A 17,956-nucleotide genomic window follows, 5' to 3' on the forward strand; every position below is an offset into this window, starting at 1 on the left:
GCGAAGTATTAGCAACTCGAATCGATTTCTATAATAATTTATTCTAAGAGCCAATATAAATATTATTTTTGTAAAATATTTAAAATGTATAATAAAATATAAATAAAATAAACATTATAATCTGCAGTTATATAGATGTATCAGGAGATGACATTGCATATGGGAATGATACTATTAATTATATTATGAAAAGTGTAAAGTCGTTCCCTAAATTAAAGATTACGAATTTGCGTGGCTACATTAGATGATTTTCCGTCGATTCTTTATTCGCTGATTTTTCACAACGATAATTCTATAACAAAATATACATGTTTCAAATCTGTGATTTTAACTGACCGCAAAGTCTTTTCCTTTAACCGAGTCGCACCCATAGCGCCGCGTTAATATCATTTGCAAATCGGAGGACACTCGTCGATATGTAAACGTGCGAGTTTTATGCACGAGGTGTCTCGTAATAAAACCCGGAGAACCACCGGAAATCATTTATGTATGCTTTAGCGATCGATCCTTTAAAGCCTACGGGGATGAAGCCTCGCCCTCAAAATTCAGTACTTCTGGCAAAGCAAAGGTGTATAGGGTGTTGCGGATATCTTCGTAGGATATATCGAGAAAAATCGGGTTTAATGAAAATCTTAAATGCATATTCATAAGTTTCGCGAGAGTGAGATTTAAGAAGAGAATGCAGCGGGGAAAAGTACAGTGAAGAAAAGTCAAATGTCACTCTTTTTAAAACAGCTACATTGATAAATCGTGAACTAATTTCCTCGTTATCGTTTAATTTACGAGGAATTACGTGATAATTGCCAGTAATACGAATAATATTGATAGTTTTTTTTCGTTCGCTCGTCGGCAAGTCTCTCTTGGCGACACTTTTGCAACCTTCAGCCTTGAAGGCTCGTGCGTGAGTTTCGATCATCATTCATCTGGTGAATTCTCGCTACGCACACCTCGCCGTTGAGGATATCCAGTGTATTGTATACAAGGTGATCCACTCAAAAGCCAGACTTGTGAAAGACACATATTTGCTATTCGTAGAAGTATCGGAAATTTTTACAGTTTTTTACTCTCGCTTTTATATCTTGCTTCTTCAACTATTAATTGTCAGAATTACCTTTTTTTATTAGCAAATCTAAATTTGTTTTGCAAAAAAAAAACTTGAATTCTGTCAATTGTGTCGAAATTCTAAACATAATTCTGAAAAAACTGAAAATATGGATGTGAACGTGAACATCGCTATCCCTGATGATTTCCCAGGAAACGGCTTGTAACACCGCATGTGGGCCACCTTGTACATGCATATATGTATTAATACAACGACGAAACTCGCTTACGAACGATCACGGGACTAACGTAATATCGCCTAGGCCCCACTACTCGAACCGAAGATCGGATCGAGGTTTCAAAGTCCCTGACGAAGAGCAAGCGCGCGCCAGTACGCTCCTTTCGTTACTGCAGGTAAGACGAGCAGCAAATGTTTAGAACAATCAAATATCAATTATAGAAAGCAATAAAATTGTCAAAGACGTTATCTATAATATTAAATAAAAGCGTGAAATATTGCGAAATAATTATTACATCGAAGAAAATAAGAATATTAAATTATCGCATGAAGAGATAAAGACAATAAAAAATTAATTATACAAACGGAGTGAGAAATTTTTCAGTTCGTTAATCGCATTAATAATGCAAAGCTCGTTCAGTTTTCTTTGTTGAACTATAATTGTGATCATATATATAATAGTGCTTTGGATGAAATATTTTTTGCTCGCTTTTGAAGCCAATTGTACGGTTAAAGTGTCATCGCATTAGTTCACTGCTAATGGAACCGATGCAAAATAATATCGAATATTATTCGTTTGATTAATTACGAACGTGTTACGATTTCAGGCAGCGAGGATGAAGACATTAATCTCGGCCGTTTTCGCGGTGCTGTGCATCCAAGCGGTGTTCGGCGTAGATACTAACGAGCACAACAAAGTTGTCTGTTATTGGAATAGTACCGCTTATGAGAGGCAAGGTGAGATCGTTTGCTAGATGTATTCATTACTCATACTTTTGCGACGCACGAAGTTCGTTAGAAGGATATTTACGGTCTGACGTGATTAAGCTATCAAGCGTATAAAATTTCTTAATATAAAAAATTCTGCTGCAACAACGTCTGCTAACTTTATTATATGAGAATATTAAATATTAAATATGCGTTACTCTTTTAGATAATGTAATTAGAAATGATTTTTGATTATAAATCTACAAAAGTAAATTATTTGAAGAAAGATAATTTTTTGTTTGTCCTTTTCCAGATTTAGGTAACAATAGCAAATGTTAAATACAATACATAAATTTGAATTTAATTAAGATTGATTAATATATCATCGTTAAATAGTGTTATTTTATTTTTTATTTCATATATTTATCTTTAAAAGTTGAAATAACTTTAAGAAAACTAAACGTTAAAATCTGCCTTCGAGGACTTTGTTGTGTAATATTTCTTAACTTCTTATGATATTAAAGACTAAAGGTAGTGTATGTCAAGCTTTATGTCAAAACTTCTCTGGCTTGTATTTATTTAGAGAGTTTGTCAGTATTTGTGTATGTTTGGATTAGACGTGAAAGTCAAACATATTGTGAGTGGTAATATACATCTAACACAGAAATTCCTTCGAACATAACAATTCGTAATTGAACGCCAATAACATCACAAATTATAAAGTATGATTTTTAACTCTTTACGTTTTCTTACTTTCATCGTTTTCAATTTAATTGATTATTTATTCTTTATTATCAACCTATACACTTTATATCTACAAAGTGATTCTTTTTATCTTCGCAGGTCCAGCAAAATTCCAAATTGAGGACGTCAGAGCCGCTTTATCTCTTTGCACTCATCTTATTTACGGATATGCTCACATCAATTCCGATTTTGAGATTGTTCCCGGTTCGCCGAGCTTAGATACCGGATCGGGCTACTCCTATTACAGATTAGCCACGCAGCTGAAGCGATCGTTCCCCGATCTGAAGATCTACCTGAGTGTCGGAGGGAACTCCGATCCTTACGATGAGGAACACAAATACCTCGTGTTGGTGAGTGATTTCTAGTATGATCTCTTATTTCGCGTCAATTTTCGACATTCAATGTATTAAAACTTTTCACATTTAATCAAATTCTAGAATATTGTACATTTTGCAATTTTATTATTTAAATCATTGTCATTATTATTATTATTGTTATTGTTATTATTAATTAAATCAATAGAAAAATTCCAAAATAAGATAGCAACAATCAGATTAATAAGCGACGGAAAAAATTTTTGGGATCGATAGACCGAAACTTCGGAAGGCAGGACGAGGTTCATCAACTCCGTGAACAGGCTGCTGAACGACTACGACTTCGACGGAATCGATCTTGCCTGGCAGTTCCCGCCGGTCAGGCCCAAGAAACAGCGCAGCACTCTCGGTTCCATCTGGCACGGTTTGAAGAAGAAGCTCGGCTACGGGAAATTCAAGGACGAGAAGGAGCAGGAACATCGCGACGGTTTCACCATCTTAGTCCGTGATCTCAAGGCGCAACTCAGGGGGAGAGTGAAGGCCCTGACTCTCACGGTGTTGCCTCACGTCAACTCCACCAGTTAGTATCTTAAATGGGCAACGATTGATACACGAAATAATAAAATTAGTAACATGTCTCGACAATAATTAGTGAACAGACAATTAATGGACGTACGCGATGCGTGTGTGTAATTATACGATTTTCTCCGACAGCTTACTACGACGCCAGACTGCTGGCGCCCAACATCGATGCCGTGCATCTTTTCGCCTTCGATCAAAAAACACCGGAGCGTAGCCCGAAGGAGGCCGACTTTACAGCACCAATTTATGCAAGTTACGGACGCGTGGCGGAAGACAACCTTGACGTTGCGACGAGGTAAATCTCTCTCTCTTTTCTGTCTCTCTCTCTCTCTCTCTCCTCATTTCATTATTTTTTCGTATCGTCGCGCGAAATACAGTTTAACATACGTAACGCAATCAATTTATGGCAGTTACGGGCATGAGGAGGCTGACAATATTGATGCCACGGCAAGGTAAATCTTTTTCCCGTAGTACACTTTTATTTTTATGTGTAAAATATAGCACCCGCCTAATAAATCTACACGCAATCCCATTTCTCCTTGATTTTTCCAGGTTGAATTCTCGTGCTCAATTGTATGCTTAATTCTGAGTTAAATAAATTATAATACATGATTCATTTCTATCAGCTCGATTACCGCTAACATTTATCTGTCACATTAGCGTTCATTAATATTCATTAGCAATCTTAACATATATCCCAGAAGCTAAACGACTGTGTCCACGTTTATGTAAATGTTTCCTTTTACATCGGGTGCTTCGGTACGCTCCCTAACTCAATGTCCGTTAAAAGCTAGGGATTCCTTGTACAAAAAAAAAAAAAAAACACCTGCTTTCGCAGCTCGACGAGAATAAAATCGAAATAACGAGAGCAATCCCGCAGGTACTGGCTGGAGCACGGGACCCCCGGTAACAAGATCGTCGTCGGTATTCCCACGTACGCCCGCACGTGGAAGCTGACGGCCGACAGCCAGATTTCCGGCGTGCCGCCCATCGTGACCGACGGTCCAGGTGCCGCCGGGCCTAACACCAACGAGCCGGGGCTGCTGTCCTACGCCGAGATGTGCTCCAGGCTGACGGAGCATGCGGCGGGACGGCTGCGCCGAGTCGGCGACCCGTCCAAGAAGTACGGCAGCTACGCCTATCAGGCCTACAACGGCGAGACCGGAGCGGAGGGAATCTGGGCGGGCTACGAGGACCCGGACACCGCCGGCAACAAGGCCGCCTTCGTCAAGTCCAAGGGCCTCGGCGGCGTCGCGATCGTCGATCTGTCCCTGGATGATTTCCGGGGCGTCTGCACCGGCGACAAGTATCCCATTGTTCGGGGAGCCAAGTACAAGTTGTAAAGGAACGGCTGATTCGATCTGGATGGCAATCGAAATCGAATCTCGGAAATTTGTCTGTCACTATGTATACCCGAGACTGAGGGAAAAACTCGGAAAAAGAGAATTATCTTGGCTGCCGACCGCAATTCACGCACGATGGTCGTGTTATTTATACACGTAATACTTCCGAGACTTTTAACGAGAGGATTTTCAACGAGAGAAATTTTAATGAGGGAACCGTAATGCTCGCGCTTCGAAATGTATTGTACGTACGGATAATAAAAACAAAAATATCTTCCTGCTTTATTATTCAAGCGGTTTGATTTTAATCCCCCACATTAAAAATTTCCAAGGGATAAGCAGCCCGTCTCCCGTGAAGGGAAGATGCATCGAGCTCACCTCGTGAGAATTCTTGCACGCAGTTAAAATTGCTTTTCCTGTACGATTAAAAAATTCTTTTATTATCACGTGATTTCCCGCGGACGAAAGTTACGCGGTTTCCTTGAGTTAATTTCAAAAATGCCGCCGAAAAGGACGAAGGACGGAAAAGCGGAGGAGAAAGCTGGAAGCTGCACATCAAGAGAAACATTCATATATGAAACATACGTATACCTTTTCATATAGATAATATATATATATTTTTTCGTGCAGTCTATTTTTCCGGCCAAACGATACATTTGCACAGGTGTATAATAAAGGTTCATCTGTAAACGGACTATAGACTCGTTAACATATCCAACATCGAGGATTACGTCAAACCGGATACAGTTAATAAATCCGCAGCCATTCTCACGCCGGTTCGAGTCAAAAACCCTCCTCTCCTATCTCTCGGCACAGTGAAACCGTGAACGGAAAAAAAAGAAGAAAAAAAAAATTAAGATACGCACACGGTGAGCCGCCGGTAAATCTAATCGTCTTATCGCAAAATTTATCGCGATCTGCTCCTGATCACGCTGAACGCCCGGTGCGGTGGATGCGTAGCGTAAACGCGTAAATACGTACTTCTTACCTTTTACAAAATACTGGGAGCGGTAGCTCTGCAATAGCTTTTACGTCTCTACTATAGCTGATAATCCGACAGTGTTAACGAAGGAAGGGCGCACTCGTGAGAATACATTGCAATATATATATATATATAATGATATATAACGAAACGCGGTATCCGAGTGTACCTAATTTCGCTTGACACCTCTAGGTCTACGATTATCCGCGCGCATGTCGAACTCCCATAAATGCTCCCTAAATGCACTCCTTGAATAACGCAGAGAGTCGCGAATAAGAAATGCAAATTAGCAACTAGAAAACAAATTAAGTTGTAAATATCGAAAAAGATCTTTTGGTTTCGTCCTTTGACGATTGTAAATTAGTGAAGAATCCGATCAAGATTAGCACCGCGCTCACCTATCATCGTTTCGTTTGGATCGTACGACGTTTTAACGCGCAGTGAGCTCAACGCGCGAACCGGACTCTTCTTCTCCCTCGTGACGTTCGCTCGCGGACAGAGGAAGGGTTCGCTTTATTCTATTTTTATTTATACATGCGTGCGGGTTGCGCCTACGACACGACGAGGGGGAGGTGCGTATCTCGAATCATCGCGTATCACGAATTACGTCGAATCTTACATACACATACACACACATGCGCACACATACACACACCTTGTTTGTTTGTTGTGTCACTTAATACTGGAACGTATTCATTCAAATGCTTAGGTTTTACAGGCTTCAATGCTGCCGCGACGCAATATGGCACTTGGATTACGCGTGTATATTATATGTTTATATATATATACGTATACATATACATATACATATACATATACACATACATATATATATATCCGTTGCTTGTAGGTACTTGTGTGCTGCTCTCCTCTGGACGATCGCCGTTAACGAGACAACTCGAAGAGCTGAGAGAACGCAGGAAATATATCACGAAATCTTATTCGTTTTTACGAATACAAACTCACATTCGTTATTAATTTAATAACGCGATCGACTAAAAGTTAAATCAATCAGGTTATATAGAATCGATAATTAGCAGAAACATAAAGTATTTTAAATTCGTTTTAAAACAAAAACGTGAAACGACTAAAGAGCACCAACGTAGGAAACTCCGCGTTTGGAACTTTACTTCCTCGAAGCTACTACTTTCTCCCTACATCGCGGTTGTGATGTACTTCCTTCATCCACTCGTTTCTCCAATCGCAAACGGAGCGATTCGCAAAGCGAATACTTCAACTTTCGCGCATCGACACACGTTGTAGATATACCGTTTTGGTGTTCCTCTCGATATATAAAAAATAATTCGGAGTGGTGCTGTGCCGCACGAAACTTGGGAGGAGCTCGCGATTTTAGCGTCCGCGATGATCCCAGGCAGTTTAGTGGAATGAAAAAATTGGTATTATACTTTCTCTCTTTCCTCTCCGTCTCCTCGGCTTCAAACTTCGGTTCGCTCTCGCGGGCGAACGAATGCGGGTGCGAACGATTAATTGGCGCTCCGCGCGATCTCGTAGGTACGATTTGCGTATATAGAGATAGAATGGACAATTCGACTTCTAAAATCAAGCGACGACGCGAATACATTCTCACACTGCAAACGCGGTAATAATGACGGGGAACGCTGCTATATAAGCTTTCTTTTTCGGGTCGCGAGACACACTGACCACTTCGTTCTATAAAAGTAAAAATGTTCGGTCAAAGCAATAAAGGTGATATTGGCTCACGGAGATGCCGGAGCGGCGCGGCGGGTCGGATGCGCAGCTAGAAAGGAGGATAATATCTACCTCTAAACCGAGAAAAGGGAAGAACGAAAAACGGAAAACGGCTTCTGTTCACTAAGTGCTTTGCGCGTTATCGCGGCCGCGAATGGCGTCGCTTCGGAATAAACGTTTTCTTATTATCAATACTTATCCTTAACGACACTTGAGAAATTGAAACAAATTGCGAATTATAACTAGAGAAACAAGGAAACTGAAATGAATCCAGAATTCCTTTCCTTCTGACACACAAGTGTTTACCTGTGTTTACTGCAAAAGTGGACTTACCGTCTATGACGGTAAAAGTTAATTAAAACGAGGAATAAAAACGAGAACTTCATTACGCGTGAGAAAAATTGCGTAGATAAACAAGAGACACGAAGATAAATGCAACAACGGGTAAGTATTTCTGTCGCGCTGCGACCTTTTTGTTTCTCCCCACTGTTCTACTTAACTGAAACAGAGAGAGACTTCAAATGAAACAAAAACAAAAAAAAAAACTTACCGAGAAATTATCAAGTGCGAGCACACGGGGAGCCTCGATCTTCGCGGCTCCACTCGGGGCCGCGAGTAACGCCCGAAAGCAGGATTCTCCGGATACGAGCGTATCAGAGTCCTACGGTGGTTTTCTTTAAGAAGTCTGTTACACGCTTATTTTAATTTATTTTTTTTTGCTTGTTCCTCTTTCCTTTTCTCCTCTCCCTTTCTCTCCGCTTCTCTTTTACCGCTAATCTCTACATGACGGAACATCGTTTGACGTTGTACCTATTATCTTGGTCCACATTGTTAATGCTGAGTACCTTGAGGAGCCTCTCGGTATCCTTGAAGCCGTGCTTGCCGCGCTGCTGCTGCTTCATCAGCATCATCGTCGCCGTCGCCGTCGCCGTCGTTTTCTTCTTCTTTTTTTTCTTCTTCTTGCGCTTGGTCTGCGGCAGCGTCAGCTCGAGCATCTGCTCGAGCCGCAGGCGAATAGGCCAACCGGCGCTCCCGTCCTCCGTGTCCCGGTGATAGGTGTAGCTCGACGTGTTAGGCTCCTGGTGATCTCGACGCTCCCACCACCACGGGTTCTTGCACGAGCTGCTCGTCTGCTGCTGCTGCTGCTGCTGCTGCTGATCCTGCGGATATGGACTGTCCTCCTCGGCCATCGGGCGCCTGGGCTGCACGAAGGAGTCGTGAACGCGAACCGGTCGGGCCAGCGAGGACCTCTTCTTGACCGGCGTAAGGTGCCCGGACTGATGATGCCTCATCAGGGACTTGCTGCTCGTGCTACTTCTCGGGCTGCGAATTCTCCTGAGCTGCATCGGCGACGACGCGGCCTCCTCGTCGAGGTACAGCTCGTCCCCTAGATGATCATCGCGAATCCGCAGACCGTCGCTGTTGTTCTTGCCGTTGTTGTTGTTGTTGTAGCCGTTGCTCCTGCCGTTGGCCGCTGCATTGCTGTTGCTGTCCGCGTGACGGCACTGCTCGGCGCACTGCAGGCAATCGTAGTACTTCTCGGCGACGTGGCGACGCGCCGAGAAACGGTCGCGCATATCGACGCAACGGCGACGCCCGACGTCGTTGCCCGCGTTGATCGCGCCACCGCCGCGTAGTACGACCTGGTGATGATAGGGCTGCTGTCACACCTCCTGCAGGTACTTGAGGGGACAGAGGATCTCCTTGTAGAGAACGTCGCCCTCCTTGCCCGTGTGGTCCGCGGAACGCACGTCCGCCGCGCATCTCACCATCGCCACCCCGTCCATCTCTTCGCCGACTTGGATCACGATCTACGTACGCATTACATTGTGTGACGGAACGAAAGAAGTAGATTTTTTCGCGTCAGGGAAATCGTGGATTACATTCGGGATCGGGAAATAGAGATATTTAATAGATATGTATGTTAAGTCTGATAAGATACTGGAAATTCCACACATCGGAAATTAAAAGTAAGACAAATTTATGGAATTTAAAGAATATTATAGAATTTTTACAGAAGTTGATTGACAGTTTCAAGAATGTACAAATAAAGACTTTTACAAACGTAGACTCAAGATTTTTTGTTACTTATAAATGAGCTATTAATGGTATACTTTTGATGATTCAAGAGATCAGAATAAAAATTATATATATATTTTTGTAAAAAACTAATAAATTTTAAAAGAATTGCTCTCACAATTAACAATCTTTTTAAATACGAAATTTTACATCGATGTGAGTAAAAATAGGGCGAAGCGAGCCTGAAATACCGGTGTCGCAATAAAGTAATTTGTTTATTCAAATACTTCCGGGATTGTCTCGAGAAATGTTCTAACGTTACGCAACGCATGTAAATACCTGGTCCCGCAGCAGAGTAGTTTGATCAGCCAGCTGCAAGTTACGCGTGACCTGTAGAGTCCTTTGACCGGACTCGACCCGCATTACGTACGCACTTGGAAAATAACCGACACGGCCACCGAGACATTTGCCTTTCCACCAGTCCTTCTCGGATTTGTCGATCACCGTGATTTTGTATCCGGCTCTGCAATTATAAGACGCGTGCGCATAAATTAATACCGAAACGGTGAGGAACATTAACCTGGGTGCATATTTAACTGTAACTTGCAATATACGAGTGTAATAAAAGAGAATGATTTTTTTTAAGGGATAAAAGGTTTTTATGATTAAATTGGAGGTAGAATTTACGAATTTATTTTAGAAAACATATATTAGATCTGTTTTGAGATTATTTCAGTTTCCACGTAATATACGTATTAACAATCTAATAAACTTAATTGCTTTTATTTTTTATATTTCGATTTTATTTCGAGATTAAAGTTTGTATCATTTTCTACTATCAAAGAGAAAAGAGTGAAAAAAAGAACTTTTTACACATTTCGATGAACCTCGAAAGCAAATAAAAAACTTGTTTATCTCAAAATTGTTATCAAAATAACATCAAAATGTATATTAAAAAACAAAAAAAATTTAATCTCTTTTCCACCACCATCAAATAATAATTATATTAAATTATTCTTCCAAAAAAGTAGGCAAAATCATTTACTTGTTGAGTATTTATCAGTAAAAAGCAGAAAATATTTTTTTTTTACCTTCGCTTTTAACCTTTACATCTTTTTCAAGATATTTTATTTCGTTTAGGATCCAAATTTGACGATTGTAAGGATTTAAAACAAGAAAAAGGATCCCCTTAATGAATTAAAATACTCAAGATTTGCTCGAAATAATTACACAAGTAATCGCATAAAATCGAAACTTCGCGCCGAAAATCCGATTGGAGGAAGGAAGGTAGCGTTCGCCGTGAAGCAGCGTTCGCTGTGAAGTCAGCGTTCACCGTGAAGTCAATCGCGTACAAGCGTTCGTTTCAAATCTACTCGTCTCGTCGTAACGTAGAAAGAATTTGGGTTCGCGGCTGCACGACGCTCGCTACGATCGTCAAAATACAAAATAATTAATCGCAGCGCCGCGTATTATCGTTTCGCGACAACCGAGCGTGCTACGGAGAAGTCCGCTTTCCTGGAAATCTCGAGATGTGACGTGCTCGCTTTGCCGGCCGGTAGGCGGCGGGAGTGGGGGTAGGGAGGTTCGACAGTCTCTAACGTCTCTAACGTGTCGCCTGTCGTTAGCCGGTTCGGAGCCGCGTTTCCTCGCGTTTTCTACTCGCGATTTACTCGCGCGGCGACGAATCTCGCGAGTGTCGACGTATCGGAGTCGTCGAATCGCGTGAACAAAGAGCAATCGTTTCGTTTGGAGTGTAAACGTGCGAAATCCGCTCCGAAATCCGATCGTGTCCGGCGCCGCGCCGCCGATCGGCGCCGTGTCTTCGGTCCACTCGTTTATTTCAATGTTCGGCGGATTTGTTTGGTGTACCTATCGCGAGTGCATCCGGAGGGATATTCGTCGATGGCACGGACAGGAGAAGAAGAGATCGAGAAAAGGACGATCGTAATTGAACACGGTCGATGGCTCGGCGTCGGTTTGAACTTTCCGTTGGCAGTGGCGTATTTCGGCACTTTCGGGCATTCGTAAATGTAAGTCGACTCGCGAGAGATTCTTCTAATAGCGAGGACTTAGATGTGATAGCGGGTTGACGAAAAATCCCGCCTGGAATACAGTTTTGTCGTATCGCGTGACAGTTTCGTCAAGTGAGCTTCGCGCGACCATCGAAGTTACTGACGAATCGTACATTGTGCGTGGCGTCATATCACAGTTCCGTTGAGTGTAATCCGTGCGACCTCCGTATCACCGGATAAAATCGCGTCGATAAAGTAGATCATTTTTTCGATTACGAATTCCGGTAGCGACCGTGAGATTACTCGCGTGATAAACTCACGGCGTGTAGGTTAGATACGTGCGTAGGTTAGGTACGTGCGAATTTAATTGAAATATCTCATGTTTTCAATATTTCAAGTTTATAACGTGTAATTTATTCGAGTATACGCTGTAACTGATATTTGTAGGTGCAGTTATTGGTAATAATTGTAGTAATTTCATCGTGTATAGACATTTTATTACATATCATTGTAATTGGCAGATGATTGGCAATACACAGCGATAATTTTTTACTTTAGCCTCTCTTTATCTCTCGGTATTCTGTCAAGATTTTATAGTTAATATTGCATGCCGTCAGAATTATCGAAAGTACGTGACATTAGGTGCATGATAGTTAATTAGGAGAACATGTAGTATTTGTAATTGACACTGATCGCGATATTTTAATTTAGCCGCGATCAGTATCTAAACATTCCGTAGAGGTATTGTAATTAATGTTTTGGTCGTTAGATTTTTCAAATTAAGTGCACGAGTTAATTGGGAAATGTGGTATTTGTAGATTGTGGCAACTGTAGTAATTGATGGTGATTGCGATAATATTTTACTTTAGCCGCGATCATTATCCATAAACATTCTGGACAGATTTTTTAGTTTGTGGTTTTTTAAATTCATTTGATCAACTTCGTTAAAGTTATATGCATGATTTAATTGGGAAAAATATTTGTAAATATAATAATTGACGGTGATCGCGATAATTTTTACTTTAGCCGCGATTACTGTAAATAGTTAATGTTGAAATAGTTAATGTTGCATTTTTCCAAAATTATGTGTGTGTGCATGAATTAATTAAATTAATACAGTATTTACATGTAACTAAAATAAATGTAGTATTTGATAAATATGTCGGATTTGTGCATGTAATAATTTGTGATGATCGCGATCAATTTCGATTTTAGCCGTGATCATCACAATTGTTTGCAAAAATTAGAAGTTGTAGGTTTTATTTTGTGTAGTTTTTCATGACTGCTACCACGAGTTAATCGAGAGGTTTTTCCTACCTTATATTTTTTTAGACGGATAAAAAAATACACGTAATATTGTTGGCGATCGTTGTAAGTGAATTCGATACGAATATTGGCTGTAGTCGTTGATTATAGGATCTATTTGATTTTCCCATCGTATAGAAAATTACGATTTTAAATTAAAATCTCGAGAAACACATCTCGCGTGAAAGTAAATAAACTTTAACGGATACCGTTTAAAAAAAAAGATCACTGTCTTATTATTCATAACTGTAATTAATGCACCCGGATCTTTGACGATTTTTTTAAGTACGATTTAATTTGGAAAGAAAAATAAAAGTGCCGAATAAACAAATTGACGATTATCGGGTTCATTAAAAAATGCGATTTCCACATAAGTGTCGTAGAAAATAATGGTCGACGAACATATCGATAATCTAATCGAATCACTAATTTATAATATCGCGTAATTATATTATTTATTAATCTTTCGAGTGCATCAAAATAACCATCAAGTGAACGAGTAAGATGATTAGTGGAAGTGCGCGAGTGAGTTATCAATGTCATTTGTGAAAGTGAACAATTATTGACAATAAATCTGTGTGTGCTAATTGTTATCATTTTTATGGAACCATTTGGATTACTAGAAGCATAAAGGATTACTAGAAAGGATTACTACAAGCAGAGAAGCAGGGAAATAGCTGACGGTGCATCAATTAGTAAGTCAATTTATTTGTTATTTATGTCGCGTCATTCGTGATATTTTTTTATCATGCATAGTGATAACTGTGCTAATTACGAGGTAATTACGAACACTTGCCTGCAAAAGAACGTTCAATGTACATTGAATAATTATATCATCATATTATTATAACAAGAAAATTTATTACATAATTGCAAAAATTATAATTATATAATTGCAAAAATAAAGTTATAATTGCTGTCAAAATTAAACCCTTTAAATAAAAATTATGCAAATTGTTCCCAAAATAATTTAAATACTCCAAATTGATTTAAATAGATTTAATATAAAATAATTACACAACATTCGAGTATATGTACATAAAAAATTAAAAAGAAATCAAAGTAAAATTTGAAATTAGAAAAAATATAAAATAATAAATGAAAACGTTTTTTTTTTTGCTTAAGGCGCTATGAATTTTTTTTGAGACAAGTATTCGTGATTAATCGATGATTATTAAATTATTATCGTAAGGATTTTCCAAAGTACAATTCTTACTTGAGATCCAGCTCGTCTGGATGTCGCGCCTCGAAGTTGTACAGAACGACGTAGAGATTGTTCGGTGGCAGGACCCGTTTGCCGGGTGGATTCAGGTTGTTCTGATTATTCGTGTGCGGCGACGGGCACGGTGACGTGCTCGCCGACGAGTATGACTTCTCGTTGTCGTCCGGCAGGTCCATGCTGGACATCCGGACTGCGCTCCGCACGTGCTTGTGCGTACTGTGGCTCTGACCCGGGCTGCAGGGCGCTGGAAATAACATTGGCACGCGCGAATCCGCGGCTCGTACACTGGTTCAAAGGGGCTAATTAGGTTGCTACGTGTGAAATTCATTTCGTACCCTCGGACATTATTAAAGTTATATTTTACTTATTTGGGTACGTTCTATATTTCCTTGCGAAATGATCAACTGATTTTATCTCGTAATTATGTTTAAAAAAAAAAAGGATAAAACTCTTATTATGTCTTGAATTCCATGTGCTAAAATTTATTATTTCACTCTTAACAAATGATGGATTTCCTACAAAAATCCAACAAGTCGAAAGAGTTAAATTTTCATGAAACGAAAAAACTTCCCAGCTTTAAACCACTTATTGTATAATTATGGTAATTTGTTTTTAAAATAAATTTGTAATAGTAATGAGAACAAAGTTATACATTTTAATTAATATATTGAAGACTCATTTAAATGAAAACAAGTAAAAAACGTCTTGTTTTTTTTTTTGCGAGAGTTTTATATTTTTATTACTTTTTTCTCTATTTATTCTCTCTTTGCATAAATATGGTAATTTTTCACTCTAATAAGTAAAAGAAATTTTTTAGGCTTTGATTAATATTTTGAGGATCTATTAAAGAGAAAAATTAAAAATCTCTGGACTTGTTTGATTTTCGTAGAAGGTTTATATTTATCATCTATATTTATATTTATATTTCTTCTGTTTTTCACTTGGTTTTCGCTGGTTGATAATGTGACACTATTAATAAAAAATGACTTTTATTAAGAAATCTTTTAAATATTTTCTATTCTTCTTACGGTATATTAAATTTATATTGTGAATTGCATCACAACGTTACGTACTGATTTGCAAGTTATTAAGAACTGCTACAACGTTACACGTATCGATTTATAAAATAAAATGTAAATTTTTTAGTATTTTGCATTTTATTAATATCGCAACTCTCGTAACTTGGAAATTTAAATCCGCGAATTTTAAAATACAAATTTAGAGAGGCGCTTACACGCGCGGTAATCGAGTGCGAAAATATGCGTTTTATCCAACTCGAGGACTTTTTCTCCCATAACTAAGATCTTAAGGCAAGGGCGCACAAGTTCAATTGTAAACGAGCTTTCGTATGGCTCTACGATCGAAAGCTTCTCTCGCAAAATCGGCCGTTTCGTATTATGTACCAACCTGACGTTTACATGCTACGTTATTACGTCTGCGGTTATTACTCACACAGCCTGTTGATGCTGCCGCTGTCAGAATGTCGCGGCGGTGTGGTTTCTCTGGCACCCGCGGCATAGTAATCCCGCGGACGATGCCGCACGTGCGCGGAGCCTTCCGGCGAATCCAGACTGAGGCTCTTCATCCGCAGGTTCAGCCTCTCGCGTCTACGTTGCGGACTATGCGGTGCTTGGTTTTTCAGAATTATCGGTTAGAAAATGTGTTAGCCACAGTGAGAGAATCGCATTTTCCACGCTGACGTCGAAAATTAGATGTTGCGAATAAATCGCGACTGAGCGAAAGAGAGATCTCTAAAAATATGATAATCCAAATCGGTCTCTGATATACACCGTTATTCGAATTCGTTTTATAAAGCACGATTTGTTGAAAAATCAGACGCGATGTCTTTCTTTAATACACGTCTCTTTAATAGACGTATTACAATTTAAATCACTGAAAATAAATAGCCGTAGGATTAATCTTAAAATTAATCATTGATGTAAAGTTCAAAATTTGAATATTCATTTAGTTTTAATTTCGTTTTTCTTTTTATAGGATTTTCTTTAGATGAAACTCTTTAATATATTGAATGTAAAAAATTACGAAGAAAAGCTATGAATATGGGGTTAATGAAATTCAATCAATAGAGTGATAGATAATCTCGGTTTTACAAGTAAAATTCAGCAAATTTCGAAGGTATCTATCTTTAAAAGAAGTTATCGATCGTCAGCGTCGAATATGGAAATACCGGCTGCACGAGCAAGCAAGACAACCAATTTTTTTTTTGCAAATGCACTAATTACTTAACATAATTTATACACCGAAATAAGCAGCACAATTATAACGGGACACGACTCGCGATAAAATATGGAAAAATATCGAAATTGCAGAAAATAAGTTTTTTTATTTACAATATTTACATGTGCTTTGTTGACGGAACAAAATTCCCAGATAATGTTCTCGATATGCGCACGTAACAATTTTTATTTTAACAACAAACCCTTTGGTCCTATTATTCTAAGCATATGTCGGATAGTTTCAATCTTCTTCTCCTCCTAATTTCGTCTTTTGACAAGTGTGTCGTTCGATGAAAAATTGTAACAAGAAAAACTGCAACTCGATTCACAAAAATTCAACTGACGAATTTTTCAAAGCGATAAAAACAAGTGGGTTCTCGCAACAAACTTCAGATATTGTCGCGTAAAGGTATTTCGACTTTTTGTCTCTCTAAGCTTTAAGCCGCGAGAAATTGACCAATCATAGTCGAATTTGAAGAGACGGTCACTTTTTTATGGCTTAAGGCCTACTGCAGCTATCGTAAATTGACCACATAAGTGTACCGTTAAATATTTACTTTCCTCGCTCTACCGTTGATAAAAGCACAAATTCTTTCTAAAATTTTTATTGCGTGGAGCTGTTCGTCAGTCTTACGATTACTTTTTTAATTCTTGACTTCGTAGCAGTGCACGAAAAGGGAAGATAAACAACAGGAAAAACTGTCGAACGACCTAACAGCCGCGTATCGGGGATTGAAATGAACACGAAACAAATCCTGTCCGTTGCGATAATAAAGAGCCCCGCATACAGCGGAACCAATAAAATAGCCTTGCTCGCTATCAGCGTAAAAAAGCAATAGTGACCGTGTTATATCGATTTAAATCGAAAGCAAAGCGCAAATTGTCTTCCGCAGGTTGTATTTACATACGTATGTAACGAACCACAAATTACGGATTGCTTTTCCGTTCGCGATAAATCCGCTTTCGCAATTTAATATTCGTTAAAGTCAGTATTTACGAGCATACAGTTATCTGAAACGTATCTCTGGAAAGTTTCCTATTGAAAGCGAGATTTTGTTTCCTCTTCAATCTATTTTTCTCGAGTTTCCATTTAATAAATCATTTACGTTAAAAAAAAAAAGGAACGGAAGGCACGAAAAACGTCTTAATTAATTCTCTTGAAATAATAATTTAGCAATTTGCGAAAGTGAGAATAGAAAATAATTCTATAAGCCTTCTGTATTTTGATATTTTTCCGTCTTCCGCGTTAAATCTAAATCCATTTACATTTTTATATAGACTTTATTTTTATACATATTATATGTACACGCACAGAGTGTCTCTAGATAAATGTCGTTTCAAATAATTGCTAAGCCGAAGCAGGTGCGAACAAATGTTTCGAGTAAAACTTTGTTTCAAAAGGGACATCTTTCATTAAGTGTCACATTTTTTTAAGTTATTTTTTTTAAATAAAATTATTTGAGTTTTTATATAATTCCTTTCTATTTGTTTGAAAATTA

At 39.0% G+C, this 17,956-nt stretch overlaps 3 protein-coding genes across 9 annotated transcripts in view; 1 reads left to right on the top strand and 2 right to left on the bottom strand.

Moving 5' to 3' along the window:
* The first annotated feature begins 1,227 nt into the window (after positions 1-1,227).
* LOC105831723 (chitinase-like protein EN03) lies at positions 1,228-5,258 on the top strand. 2 transcript variants are annotated; one of them, XM_012672075.1, is made up of 7 exons: positions 1,228-1,455; positions 1,888-2,017; positions 2,831-3,081; positions 3,322-3,625; positions 3,760-3,922; positions 4,038-4,079; positions 4,508-5,258. In XM_012672075.1, exons 1-7 carry the CDS (start codon positions 1,243-1,245, stop codon positions 4,968-4,970), a joined length of 1,566 nt encoding a protein of 521 aa, XP_012527529.1. In that variant the 5' UTR covers positions 1,228-1,242; the 3' UTR covers positions 4,971-5,258. The 2 variants fall into 2 exon arrangements, with proteins under 2 accessions (XP_012527529.1, XP_012527530.1); XM_012672076.1 differs by lacking the exon at positions 4,038-4,079.
* Positions 5,259-5,558: 300 nt separating this feature from the next.
* On the bottom strand, positions 5,559-9,274 carry LOC105831724 (myb-like protein AA). The gene has a single exon (XM_012672077.3). It carries the CDS (start codon positions 9,237-9,239, stop codon positions 8,442-8,444), a length of 798 nt encoding a protein of 265 aa, XP_012527531.1. The 5' UTR covers positions 9,240-9,274; the 3' UTR covers positions 5,559-8,441.
* Positions 9,275-9,288: 14 nt separating this feature from the next.
* LOC105831722 overlaps positions 9,289-17,956 on the bottom strand; it is a 58,026-nt gene continuing 49,358 nt past the window's right edge. For all 6 annotated transcript variants that reach the window (XM_036293577.1, XM_036293576.1, XM_012672074.3 and 3 more), the window contains 4 exons: positions 15,673-15,849; positions 14,215-14,464; positions 10,021-10,204; positions 9,289-9,473 (listed from right to left, as the gene is read on the bottom strand). In XM_036293577.1, coding sequence (XP_036149470.1) covers positions 9,327-9,473; positions 10,021-10,204; positions 14,215-14,464; positions 15,673-15,849 — 758 coding nt within the window. In that variant the 3' untranslated portion in view covers positions 9,289-9,326. The remainder of the gene's footprint in view (positions 9,474-10,020; positions 10,205-14,214; positions 14,465-15,672; positions 15,850-17,956) is intronic.

The sequence above is a fragment of the Monomorium pharaonis genome, chromosome 11 (genome assembly GCF_013373865.1).
Source record: "Monomorium pharaonis isolate MP-MQ-018 chromosome 11, ASM1337386v2, whole genome shotgun sequence".
In the NCBI taxonomy this organism is placed as follows: domain Eukaryota; kingdom Metazoa; phylum Arthropoda; class Insecta; order Hymenoptera; family Formicidae; genus Monomorium; species Monomorium pharaonis.

Bases quoted from the DNA above. Each gene is read 5' to 3' on its own strand.
- LOC105831724 (XM_012672077.3), bottom strand. From the start codon at position 9,239: ATGCGCGACCGTTTCTCGGCGCGTCGCCACGTCGCCGAGAAGTACTAC.
- LOC105831723 (XM_012672075.1), top strand. From the start codon at position 1,243: ATGATTTCCCAGGAAACGGCTTGTAACACCGCATGTGGGCCACCTTGT. The intron at 3,082-3,321 runs GTGAGTGATTTC...TGGGATCGATAG, and splicing joins AACACAAATACCTCGTGTTG to ACCGAAACTTCGGAAGGCAG. The intron at 3,626-3,759 runs GTTAGTATCTTA...TTTCTCCGACAG, and splicing joins GCCTCACGTCAACTCCACCA to CTTACTACGACGCCAGACTG.